General features: G+C 36.5%; 1 protein-coding gene across 2 annotated transcripts in view; it reads left to right on the top strand.

Moving 5' to 3' along the window:
• LOC110040883 (uncharacterized) overlaps window positions 1-13,161 on the top strand; it is an 86,167-nt gene that overhangs the window by 33,590 nt on the left and 39,416 nt on the right. Inside the window, exons 2-6 of one of the 2 annotated variants that reach the window (XM_089290287.1) lie at window positions 1,257-1,296; window positions 4,785-4,836; window positions 6,637-6,750; window positions 6,872-6,985; window positions 9,792-9,911. The exons of the other annotated variant lie outside the window; for it this stretch is intronic. Of the exons in view, the coding sequence (XP_089146413.1) occupies window positions 1,257-1,296; window positions 4,785-4,836; window positions 6,637-6,750; window positions 6,872-6,985; window positions 9,792-9,911 (440 nt within the window). The remainder of the gene's footprint in view (window positions 1-1,256; window positions 1,297-4,784; window positions 4,837-6,636; window positions 6,751-6,871; window positions 6,986-9,791; window positions 9,912-13,161) is intronic. 2 annotated transcript variants of the gene reach the window in all.

The following is a 13,161-nucleotide window of genomic DNA, read 5'->3' as shown; positions in this document are numbered from 1 at the left end:
GAAGGCAATAAGTCAAATGTTCGTCTTAAGACCAGCTATTCTTGTGGTTTAACTCTAACTGTTCATTAGCATGGCAGTCATTTCATTCCCTTGCTGCTAACAAAATATTTAACCGTTGAATCATAGAACTGCCCGGAAATTGGAAGCCTTTGTTTGAAAATTGCCAGCACAAGTAAATTCGCTTTCACAGGGAAAACAACAACCCATCGCCGGCTTCTAAAATTTGGTCTTTCATTATCTGGAAACGAAAAAAGACTCAGTAAAGCTAAGCGAGGTTGGCAAATAAGACTGTCAAAGATTGGTTCTCCTTCCCAGGTTCCTGTTTGCACAGACGATGATTAAAACAGCTGCTGAAAGATTTTAAAAGCTTTCACTGAGTCCAGTGGGTAGAAGAGCCACCAATTATTTACCCTATAAAAGACTGCGTCTTCTGAGTAGGATCCAATATGTAACATGCACATTAAGTCTAATAGATCTTCCCTGAGGCTAGCACAATTTTACTATCCTTCCTCCATGACATTGCACAAGTCGCGCTCAAGTTATTCCTGGAATTTTGATAGACTTGTCAATCAAGATGACCATGCTGCACCAATCAGGAGCCCCGTTTGTGGGCGAACAGGTTTATTTTTTAAATCGAGGAGTTTCCGGGCAAGCGTTTCCTCTCTCGCCTTACCACCCACTGCTTTGTCGAGTTTTGCTCTCGCTCCAATTTATGCACGGCCAGAATGTGGAAAAGCTCTCTGTACGGAACGCTTGCTACGCAGGTTATGAAGCTAACATTGGAGTTTGATTTCTAAAGAGCTGTTGACAGAACCCGTTCATTTACAAAAATAGCAGACAAATTTATCAATATTTCTCACTCTCTTCGTCTTTGAAACTCATACCACAACCCAGGCTTTGTATAACGGCACGATGAACAACAAACATGCAACAAACACTAAAGACCTCCACGAAATCTGATGTAAATGGGGCCAAGGTTGCTCATCTAAATGTTCATCCAGGATGTCAAAAACGACCTACTGCCGACCACTCTCGAACAAATCCCTTAGGTGCATCCCAGTGGTCTGGCGCATTTGTTTCAAAAACCAAACAATGTCCCCACCCTATGGTACGATTGTTTTTTAAAAATGCATCTTTTCTTGCGTGTTCCTGGGTTTTCTCTTCTTACTTAGTGATCTACAAAGTTTGTAGATTTCTAGTAAGAAGATTCATTGTTATTGAGACTTGTCTTACTTATAAAAAGTATTTTATTCCAGGAAAGGAGGATGAAAACCCAAAAGGACTTCCATCACCTTCGTAAGTTACATAACGTAATGTTTATGAAGAGATACTGTTAAATTTTGAACTTTAAAGGTCAAATGAACCAAGATTTAGACATTTTTTTCATTTGAGTTCAATGTGTTCATAACGTGTTAAATAAACATATTCTGAAGTTTCAAACGAATTGGATGAAGCATTGCGGAGATATTGGAATGTTAAAATCACTGTGTTTTTATCCTTTATCATCGTAGGGCGGTTGGGAAAATTGTTGAACAATTGTCGGAAATAAAAGTTGTGATGTCACTGTTGGTGAGCTCAAAAAATGTGGGAAATTTGAAACTGTTTTGGTTTCAAGCTCACAGTGAACTTCAAAGGAAAACTACTCAAAATCAAAATTTAGCACTTTCAAGTTCCCCTAGGACCCAAAACTTGAAAGAGAATGGCTTATAAAAATGAAAAGAGAATGCTCAATGCCCTCGAAGCATTCGCGCATTTGTATAAAACACTCTACCGAAGACAGCTTTGAACAAAATCTTGTAGTAAGGAGTTTGTTGGGACCCTCTTTCAAGCTTTGTCAACTTGTAGTCAAGAGAGACGTGGCACCAATGATTTTTAACTTCACTATGGAACGTTGCAAGCCAGCAATTGAACAAGAACGATGAAAAACAAGCGACTAATACCGCCGAACAGCAAGCAAACTCCTCGGCTATTTCCCAAGTAAAATAAGGTTTGTATTTAGATCCAAAACCTTCCCCACGAAAGACTCACTGATGCAGAAACGCAGTAATGTTCAAGACAACAATGACAACAATGAGTCTGAGTTCCATTCCTCCATTAAACTGCGCGGTCATTTTGGAAACGTTTTTGTTAAGCCATCGCCTACAGGTCTTCATGCTTTTAACGTTTTTAACCGCGCGGCCATGGGCTGAGCGTGGTTCATGTTCTACCCTTGGTTTATTATTATTATTATTTTTTTTTTTGTCGGTAACCAGACCCAAACTCCCTCTCGGCCAAATTTTGAGTCATGCAACGTGTGATGTTTATTCGCCTAAAGCTGTTGAAACATTAATACAAGGACAATTTTACGGATATTTTTTTCTTTTTTGTTGGTAAAATATATTTTCTTTTGGTTTTATCGAAGCGTTGGGTTCAAAGGGAACAGTAAATACGTGTAAAGAAGGTATTACGTCAGCCATGGAATGCACTGAGGTTGCAGCTTTCACTTTCGCTTCGTGACAAATAAGATCGTGTTTCCTTTGCAAGTTTATTTTGGCAGAAGCGATGGTCAATAATTTATTTGCAATTTTGCAATTATTTCTTGTGGTTTTAGGCAAATGAAAAAAATTCTTTGGCTGTTTCATAGGAGCGAGTTCGGTGATCAGAAGGAAAATTAAATATTTGCGAGCCAAGCAAAGAACATGTCAGAACGTGCAAGGATTACGTCATTGGAAGGGAAATAACCACCGTACTAAAGATAGCCATGGATAATGGAAGTCTTGAATTATGTGACTTGTGTGACTACTTTGCTAGCCCTTTACTCGTAGAAACACCAATTAAATTTAATCATGACTTTTAAGAAAGAAAGCTGTTGGTAATAGTGTTATTATCGTATCGTTCATATCGTTCCTGCCATACATATCCTGAAGAAAGTTCCAGATTAAGACCATTACGTCATCGGAGACTTCACAACAGCTAAGACTGATGGTGCAATAATAGAGTTTGTGTTGATCAAGTGATGTGATGTCTACAGTAACAAAAGAATCATCAAGGACTGCTTTGGAATGTGCACTGTATTGCGACTGTAGTACTAAGCAAACAGTTCAATTTTAAAAGCGCGGTTGTAAGATCTAACAGATCTTGTTGTTTTTTTTAGTTTTGTCGGTGACCAGACCCAAGCTTCCACTCGGCCAAATTTTGAATGACGCAACCTGTGATGTTTACTCGCCAAAAGCTGTTGAAACATTAATACAAGGACAATGTTACAGATATTGTTTTCTTTACTTTGGGTAAAATATATTTTCTTTTGGTTTTATTGAAGCGTTGGATTCGAAGGGAAATAATAAATACGCTAAAAAAGGCATCATGTCAGCCATGGAATGCAGTGACGTTGCAGCTTTCACTTCTGCTACGTGACAAATAAGGTTTTGTTTACTTTGCAAGTTTATTTCGGCAGAAGCGACGGTCATTAATTTATTTGCAATTTTGCAAGTATTTCTTGTGGTTTTAGGCAAATGAAGTAAATTCTTTGGCTGTTTAATCGCAGCGAGCTCGGTGATCAGAAGGAAAATTAAATATTTGCAAGCCAAGTAAAGAACGTGTCAGAACATACAAGGATTACATCATTGGTAGGGAAATAACCACCTTACTAAAGGTAGCCGTGGATAACGGAAGTCTTGACTTATGTGACTCGTGTGACTACTTTGCTAGCCCTTTACTCATGGAAAACACCAATTAAATTTAATCATGACTTTTAAGAAAGAAAGCTGTTGTTAATAGTGTTATTATCGTATCATCCATATCATTCATGCCCATACATATCCCGAAGAAAGTTCCAGATTAAGACCATTACGTCATCGGAGATTTCACAACGGCTAAGACTGATGGTGCAAGAATAGAGTTTGTGTTGATCAAGTGATGTGATGTCTACAGTAACGAAAAAATCATCAAGGACTGCTTTGCAATGTGCACTGCATTGCGACTTTAGTGCTAAGCAAACAATTCAATTTTAAAAGCGCGGTTATCCAACAGATCTTCTTGTTACTCCTTTTCACGGCTCAGAAATAAAAATTTCTGCATAAGTTTCCTTTTACATGTTTCCGTTTAACATTTCCTTGCTATAAAATGGCTGAAGAAAAGATGTCTAAATTTTGGTTCATTTGACCTTTAAAAGTAGCATCTACAATTACGTAGTACTGCATTTACACTAGCACTGAAACACCTTTTTAACTCATAAATTGCATTTACTAAGCAAGTTACGAGTTGTTGTGATGGATCAGATTATGCAAATTAAAGTCACTTGATCATCACTGGTTAAACTTTCCTTCGCAATTCTGCTGTTTTGCGGGCATGTATATCATTTGACATCTCCGGGACAACATGTTACATATCTGCGACAATTACTAATTATAATGTTTTATTGTATGAAGCTTCAATGTGTGCCATAGAAAGCCTCATCCAATAATTGTTGTTAAATTTATATTCCGCATACAGGTGCACGCTCTACAGGAGGGCCTCAAAGTGGGCTCTTCATACTTTAAAAGGAAGGCCTAATGGCTTAGACCTGAAGAACAGTTGAGTTCTTTCTTTCTAATCCTCAGGTTTTTGGGTTGGGTCCAGCCTCAGTGTTTCTTCTTTTAGATCTGACTTACCTTAGTGCTCTAGAATAAACCTAACATTGAAAATCTGGATCTTAAACCTTGGCTTAGTTAGCAAAAACCAAACATTTATGATTTGTACTACAGGCTCACATCACTAGTGATTTTGATGAAAAAGAAAACTTTGCTTATTATTACATGCATTTTCAGGACCACTTATCCTGGAAGTCGTGGTGATGGGATACTCCTTATTGAGGGCAAGGTTTGTAAACAAAGGTTTTGTAAAGCATAAAGAAGTAAAAATTAGCCATAAGAAAGCACAACATTTCAGTGACATTGTGACACCATTTTCAAGTTCAAATGCAAAAAGATAAACTGTCAGAAAATTCGCTCAAGTTATCATAGAGAACTTTGTAATTACATGTGCAATGTCACGCAAATAGTGTTGCTTGACATTACGACTTGACTGTAGTGTGATAAGGTGTTGTGGATATTTCAGCCGGGAGAAAACTGCTATCAAACGGTCACATTCTTCAGTAAAATACGACCAGCATGATGACAAGTGATATGCAAGGTCAGGTAGCTGCTGATGCTGTGTCAGGTATTATAGTTAAAGTGGTGAAAATCATTTATTGCCTCTAAAGTTGAAGACCCGCAACCAACGCCTGTACAAAAAGAGATTGACCCAACGGTCCAAATAGTCCTGCCCTTCAAAGACTAGGATTTGGCAGACTTAGTCCGTAAACAGCTGAAAGACCAGTGAGCTTGAAGACCCACACTGTTATTCAGTTTTTGTTGGTGATAAGCTCCAGCGAGAGCTAAAAGTGCATGAGATCAAACCGCGTATTGTTGACCAACAGCATGTAATTTATAAATTTCAATGTGACTTGTGTGATGCAAGTTATGTACCAATTGCACCAATGCGTGGCTGAACACACTAAACAGTCTTCTTCCATTGGCAAACACTTTATTACCGAACACTGTATTGTTCCAAAAGACCTGTACAGACATTTTTCCGTTGTCAGGAAGTGCATGAATAAGTTCGATTGTTTAGTGCATGAAATGCTGCTAATTAGAATAAACACCATCTTTCAATGTCCAGTCGGACTCAATTCAAGCAAAACTATATGTGTGATATTGCTTATGTAATTACGAAGTATGTTAATCTTGAGCAAATTTTCTGACAGTTTATCTTTTTGCATTTGAACTTGGAAATGGTGTCACAATGTCACTGAAACGTTGTTCTTTCTTATCGCTAATTTTTACTTGTTCAAGGTTTGTAAAATTCTTATTAAGTTTTCCTTTTTACACAATCACTGTTTGTTAAATTTTTGATCTGCCACCTGATTTCTTTCAGTATTACCACCTTAGAACAATGCCCTTCTTCCCTCAAATACTTTTTAAAAATTATTTCATAAATACATAAATGCATAAATGCATAAATATATAACTTATGATACATAAATCAATGAATCAGTAAATCAGTAAATCAGTAAATCAGTAAATCAGTAAATCAGTAAATCAGTAAATCAGTAAATCAGTAAATCAGTAAATCAGTAAATCAGTAAATCAGTAAATCAGTAAATCAGTAAATCAGTAAATCAGTAAATCAGTAAATCAGTAAATCAGTAAATCAGTAAATCAATCAGTAAATAGGAATTTGCATTTGCACATCCCACCGACAGGCTCTTCATTAACTGTTTCCAGATCAAATTGGAATTTAGAAGTGTTGGTTTTTGTGGTGGAGGAAAACTGGAGAACCCGTAGAAAATCCCTTGGAACAAGGCAAGAACCTGAACAACAAACTCAACCCAGTTATCACGCCAGGTCCACATTGGTGGGAGACAAGCTTTCGCGCCACTGCACCATCCCTGCTCTCCAAAGCAGAGATGCATTCTAGGCTTAAAATTGCTCACTCAAGTGATAAATATTACTAAGTGACCGGGTGTAAATAAGGCAAGAACATGTTTGTAAAGTGTGACCAACATAAGCAAGAACAGTTTCTGTCAGTAATAGCTGGTAAGTTTAAAAATTTAATTTATTCATTCTGTATTTACTGCAGGTATTTAATTGCTGTGTAGAGGACTTACAAGAGTTAAATGTTCCTTATCTTGGACTATTTGGTTCGACATACCAGATGATACATAAACCCACGGGCCACATTATGGCAGTCAAGGTACATCTTAAATAAGTGTGGATCACAGACATTTGTGGCTGCTTTTTTTAATGCCGTTCATGTGAAAGTGAGAAGTTTTAACCTTAAAGTTTATTTATTGATCAATATACACTTTAAACAGAGAATAAGGATTGGTGCTGCCTCAAGATATCAGTTGCTTTTAATGGATTTGGATGCCTTATCAAACCTTAACAGTCCATATCTTGTGCCTTATTATGGTGCATTGTTAAGAGAGGTATGTTAACTTGAGATACATGTATATAAGAAATTCCTGACTTTACAGTTATGAACCCTATGTACGATTCTAACATAACAGTTTCCCTCCAACTGTACTTTTGGGTGTCCCTCAGGATCCCCTTACACTGTACATGTATAATTTTGGAAATTTAGTTTTGAAAGGGAAACTAGTCGTAATATGAAGGAATTTGGAAATTTTAGTTTGGAAGATCAAGAGAATTCATGATTGAAGATGGATAAAGGAGCCAATGAAATGATTTAAAACTTCTTGTACTACAAAGTCTGAACAGATTCCAATCTGACTTGGAGTGTGCAAAAGTAGGAACTTCTTCTGTGAACTTCTCTATGGAGGTTATTGGGTATCTGCTCTGTATGCCTTACCAGTGTTTGCGCCAGAGCGCGCCATTGCAGGAATCCCACGTTACAATCAGACATGGCCCCCAGAAAAACGAAAAAAGGGCCAATTTGGCCCTTTCCTTTTACAAGACTACAGGCTCAACACAGGCATAATATTTTAAAAGCCATCCCAGGGCTGGAAATTGTGATCGATACAGTTGCCAATGCAACAAGCATTTCATCCTTGGCAACCCAAAAATTCTGGTTTAGTCGCCATAGTACGGCATGATGGCAACTACATTTCTCTGTGTTGATGATCAATAACAGTTATTTTGTCACACATTATGTCCTAGAAAATCATATTGAAAGATCTTTGTTTCTAAAACATTCAACATAAGAAAAGAAGTCAATCCATCCTTTTGCTTTGCTGTATTGATTCTCTCATATCGGAAAACTTCCAAATGGCTGACCAAGTTTGAAATCGCCCTATAGTGCATTGCAAATCCTTGATCATTGACTATGTCATGTAGGCCTAAGGATTGTTCTCTTGTAATGCACGGATCCTTCATACTAGTATCTGATTCAAAAGAAACTTTATTGAGTAGAAACCATTCAAAAAGCACTTACATGTACTATTAAATTTTATCATAGATCCTAATAAACTGCTTTATTTTCCTTGGTATCCTGATGCAGTTTTTCCTTTTGTAGCTTTCAGTTTATTGGCCCTCAAGTAAAATTTTCTGGCTGAAACACTGCTTACCACATTTTTCTTCCAGACATTGGATTCTGTATCAAGGAAATTTCTTGATCACATGGAAACTCTTTTCAAAAAGGACTAATTTTCAGAGCATACATAAAGATCATTTCAAATCTGGCTTTAACATATACAATCTCCCAAAAATGTGTGGTCACAAGACCATCTCGTACTAAAATGCTTTAAGTTGCTTGATCATGACATGGCCACCAGTCACATTAGATCAATCTTAGGCAGTGTTATCAAGTTTATAAAGATGAAGCTGGTTTGGAAGTTTAAATTATAGATATGGTTAAATTGTAGTCTGCATATTATGGTTACTGCTGTCTGTTTGCAGAACGTGCAGTCCCCAAAAATATCCGTATACGCCCACCCCAAAGGAAGGTTGACATTAATTCTAAGGGGAAGGGGGTTTTCAAGAGGCAAAAGTTTTTAAGGTACATGTAGTCTGCCCTTGAATATTAGACAATTGCTCTCCCTTAATCAATTTAAATCTAAGTTGAAGAACTATGATTTTGACAGTGGTCTTATATAAATTTTATTTTGTTTGTATACACGGCTTCCTTGTAAAGCAGGTTTTATCATTTCTTTTATTCTAGTAGTTATTTACAATATTAAATTAGTTAGGTAGTTAGATTTATTTAAATTAAATATTGTATAGTCCCTGAAAGGGGGGGGGTGGCGGGGGGGGGGAGTTGAAATTAAAAAAATTTCCATGGGAGGGGTATGGATATTTTGTGGAACAACACAATGCTGTGCTTGTAAACAATCAGCTAATGAGACCATGTGTGACGTCACTAGCTTTGGCAAGTTCTTTGCAAGAAGGATGAAATAAACCTGACAGCTTTTTTTGTTTGTTTTTTTTTAATTGGTATTGTGGTAGTTAAATTGTAATGTTGTGTTATTTATTAATGTTTTTCTACTTACAAGAACTAACTTTTGTTTCTTTAACAAACAACTATATAATGGTATGGTTAACACTCCATTAACAAAAACCCAAGCCTCATGGCTGAAACAAGGATATTACCTGTCCTACTGGAAATCCCAAGAATTGAAATTTGGTTCTAAAAAGGGTAATAATTTTTTGGCACTTAAATTAGCATGTCTCTAAAACAATTTCAGTTTTCTACCTTAACAATAAGTGTAGCATTGTCATTCAACTAGATATCCTGACTTTTTCACCGAGTATCCTATTGTAGGGTTTGGGACACCCTTACTTTGTTACTCTTATGCAACCTTTTGCCCATGACGGAAACCTTAGGGAGACTGAGCAGTTCCAGCATTAAGTACTAGCATTTCTGGGATGGTTTGAACACTTAACACAAGCTGTGATTGAGCAATGGTTACCAAAGGCGACCATCGACCAATCAAAGCTTACATTGGTTACCCAAACCATCACACAAGTCCTTAAGAATAATGATATCTATTCAAACTTAACTCCTGCTATTTTGAACTGTTGTTTCCCTTGAGGGCACAAATTAACAGGGTTCAACTGCACTAATATTGTTCATAATCAAAGAGCATAATGCAAATCAGCCGTAACATGAATGAGCTGGCTCATTACTGGAACCTAAAATTTTCACACTACATGTAACCTGGTAATAACTGTCAACGAAGTTGTGTAACAGAGTTGTAGAGGTTTTGCCTGATATTGCTCTGTAAGAATTTTTTCTTCATCATGCAATAAACATGATTCCATTATCTGATCAACCAGGAAGAAGTCTGGATCTGTATGGAGCTAATGAGAGCATCAATATTTCAATTGCACAGAAGAGTATATGCCACACCTGGCAGAAGGATGCCTGAGGAGGTCCTACGACAAATAGCCATTGCTGTAAGTCATACTAACTTTTATACTGTAGACCCCTGGATTAAAATGACTTCTTGCATCACATATTTACAGTAGGTCCATATTTATGGCAAAAATTAGCCACATATTTAAGATCTGTATGTGGAATTGACAGTGTTATGCATTATGCATGTGTATCAATCTTCAAAAAGCTCATTAAAACTTCCAAAACTCAAGTGTGTTTTCAATCAATGAAAAAAGGATTGTTATTTATAATGATGGAATATAATACTGGATGTGTCATGCATTTATATCAATGTTCAAAAAGCTGATTAAAACTTCTTAAACTTTAGTGTGTTTTCAATCAGCTATCCATATGAGTCAATGAAAAAACGATTGTTATTTATAATTATAATGGAACATGATACTGGATGCATTATGCATTTATATCATTCATCATAAAGCTGATTAAAACTTCTTAAACTTTAATGAGTTTTCAAACAGCTTTCCTTATGAGTCAATAAAAAAGCCTATGTCAGTGCAATCATCCATACATCCAGAGCAACTAGGAGTACAACATGTATTTCCACTCCCCCCCTGGATGGGATGCTAGTCCATCCAAGGGTTACCCCCAAGCATTAAATTCACTGGTACCTATTTATGCACCTGGTTGGAGAGAAGCACTGTGGGAGTTAGGTTCAAGGCAATGACCTCAGCCAGGACCCGAAACCATAACCACGCGATCTGGAGTCCAGAGTAGCCTGCTAACCATTCAGCCACTGTGCCTGCACAAAAAGCTGATGAAAACTTCTAAAACTTCAGTGCATTTTTCAACGAGTTTTCTTCACTAGTCAATGATGGGTCGCACTGATTAAATCTAGTGCAAATTTTATTTCCCAAAAGGAGCAACAATCTGACAGCTGGTCATAGCACATCTTCAGTGATAACAAAGTTTGAGGAACGTTTTAGAAAGGTTTTGCCCTACATGTCAGCTTTCAGGAAACCAGTCTGTAGCTAGTCTGACAGGCAGGTAATCTTGTTGCCAGATCTCTTGTGGACGAAGCTTCGTCCACAAGAGATCCGGGAACGAGACTAACAGGCAGGTAGTTGTTTTAATAGCCAGTCAGAAAAGGGTGCAGTCAGTCAACGGGTTAAGAAGTTGGTCAATCAAGGATTTAGTGAGTTAATCACGTAATGACTACAGTCTTGGACAAAAATGAGTGCTTCCATGGTTTTAAGCGGTCTCTGCTTTCACCACATTCCACCCTTAAAACAATATTGACGGTTTCAGAAGCCTTCACCCTTAAAGCATGTCGAGAGTTCCCGATGTTTTCATCAGGGGTATCTGTCATTTTGGTGTGAACGTTATGCGAAAACACAGCAAAAAAATGTGTGTTTATTTAAACTACAAAACACTAGATTTTGTGTAGAATGGAAATGACACACTTGTAAAAGACATTGCTTGATGTGGCAGGCTTTCTTTCGCAAAGTTCCAGAATATGCTCCCGAAAACCTTCTGAAGTTCAACTGTGCCGCTTAAGACAGGTTCAAAGCCCAGGAGAACTCCTATATAAAAGGGACAGGGATGCCTGTCAGAAACTTTGAAAAGAACCCCTAATTTTCACCCTAATTCATGTTTTCTCACTTCTCCACTTGTGCTGAGACAACAATTTCTTAAGAGACAAAACTGATTCAAGCTGATCTGAACTACCTTTCTCAAACAGAGCCCTTGTAAAACCTGCGACCACTCTGTTTTAACTTGCAAATCACCCATGAAGAGTATTTAACATCGAGGAAAATTAGCAAAATCTAGTACGATAGGTAGTCATATGATTTCGGGTGCAATTTGGAATAAATAAGCACAACCAATATTTGAATTCTGCAAAGTGACAAAATAGACCTTTTTTGCTTGGGCGGTTTATTTTCCCATTACTGACCATGTGATATTCTCTAGAGAATTGTTCTTTTATCCATCTAAAAATTATTTATTCATTGTTTTGTAACAGCAAGTTGATCGTATTAATATATTAACTTAACAATAAATGTGCTAACCAGTTAAGCTTGTATTTTAATTGTTTTTTACGATAACTGCAGAAATTCTCGCTCGCTCATTGACTGATTTTCATTGTCAATAAGTGGACAGACACATGAATTTATAATTTATTATTATTACAAAGGTTTAATACAGAGAATAACTCTGAATTTAATGTAAACATTGAAGATCTTCTTTTTGGTACTTTTCCAAGTTCAAGTACCTTGATTAAAAAAAAAAAAACTGAACTACACCCTCCTCTTTCTGCAGGATTATATTTAGAATGAATGACTCGCCATTTCTATTACTTTCCAACTTTATCAACAAAGTTAAATACAAGTATAAACTTGAAAAAATTATTTAATATTTGTAAAAGCTCCTCCATCTGCTATTCTTTAGATTTAATATAATTGTAATATAAGTATGATTGTACAGAAAGATTTGTTTTATGTTATTTTAAAAATAGGCTTAGAATAAGTGATGTAATAAGTGTTGTAAGTGTAAGAAATGATTATTAAAAAAAAAATGAAATAAAAAATAATTTATGCGATGTCTTGATGTCTTGTCGTAAAACCAAAATTTCATCAATTCTTGAGGCACAAAAGCCCTTGTGATATAATGTTATGTGTAGGTTAATGTCCTCCATTTTATTTTCTTTGCCTGATACCAGTGCAGATATGACCCAAAATAACTGAAATGGAAGATGAAAAAACAATAAGCTGAAAAATTCTTGTAGTGTTTTGCTAGGCATTCACAGAGGACCCACTAGATCAGAGGAAACCCACCAGATGGAGTACTTATTAAGCACTTCCTCCAATGCAGACGCCCTACAGTAAAAGCCCGCATATGTTAGGACCTCTGGTTTTCAAGTTAGCCTCCAACTTTATTTATTTGCATTTGTACATTTATGTAGTCATCATCATCATCATCATTTTATTTCTTATTAAAATCTACATTTTACAATTGGACTGGCCCGTGAATAGCTATGCTAGTCTAGGCGGACCAGTCTATCAGTAGTTACAAATGATCTATTATTATTATTACTTTTATTACTATTATAGAAAAATAGAAAGTTAGAAAAAAGAAAGTGAATAAAACAAAAAGAAAAAGTGGGAAAAGAATGTGATTTAATAGATAACATTTTTTTTGTTTGTTTGTTTGATTATGGGTTGGGTTTTTGTTTTTTTCACTACTGCTACTGGCATTTTAATTTAGAAATGATCCTGCGAACCACAATGAAGGAATCTTTATCTTCGAGAACAC

This window comes from Orbicella faveolata, unplaced genomic scaffold, assembly GCF_042242905.1.
Source record: "Orbicella faveolata isolate gen_17 unplaced genomic scaffold, um_ofav_v1 contig_2, whole genome shotgun sequence".
In the NCBI taxonomy this organism is placed as follows: domain Eukaryota; kingdom Metazoa; phylum Cnidaria; class Anthozoa; order Scleractinia; family Merulinidae; genus Orbicella; species Orbicella faveolata.
This window is presented reverse-complemented; position numbering and strand designations above follow the sequence as displayed.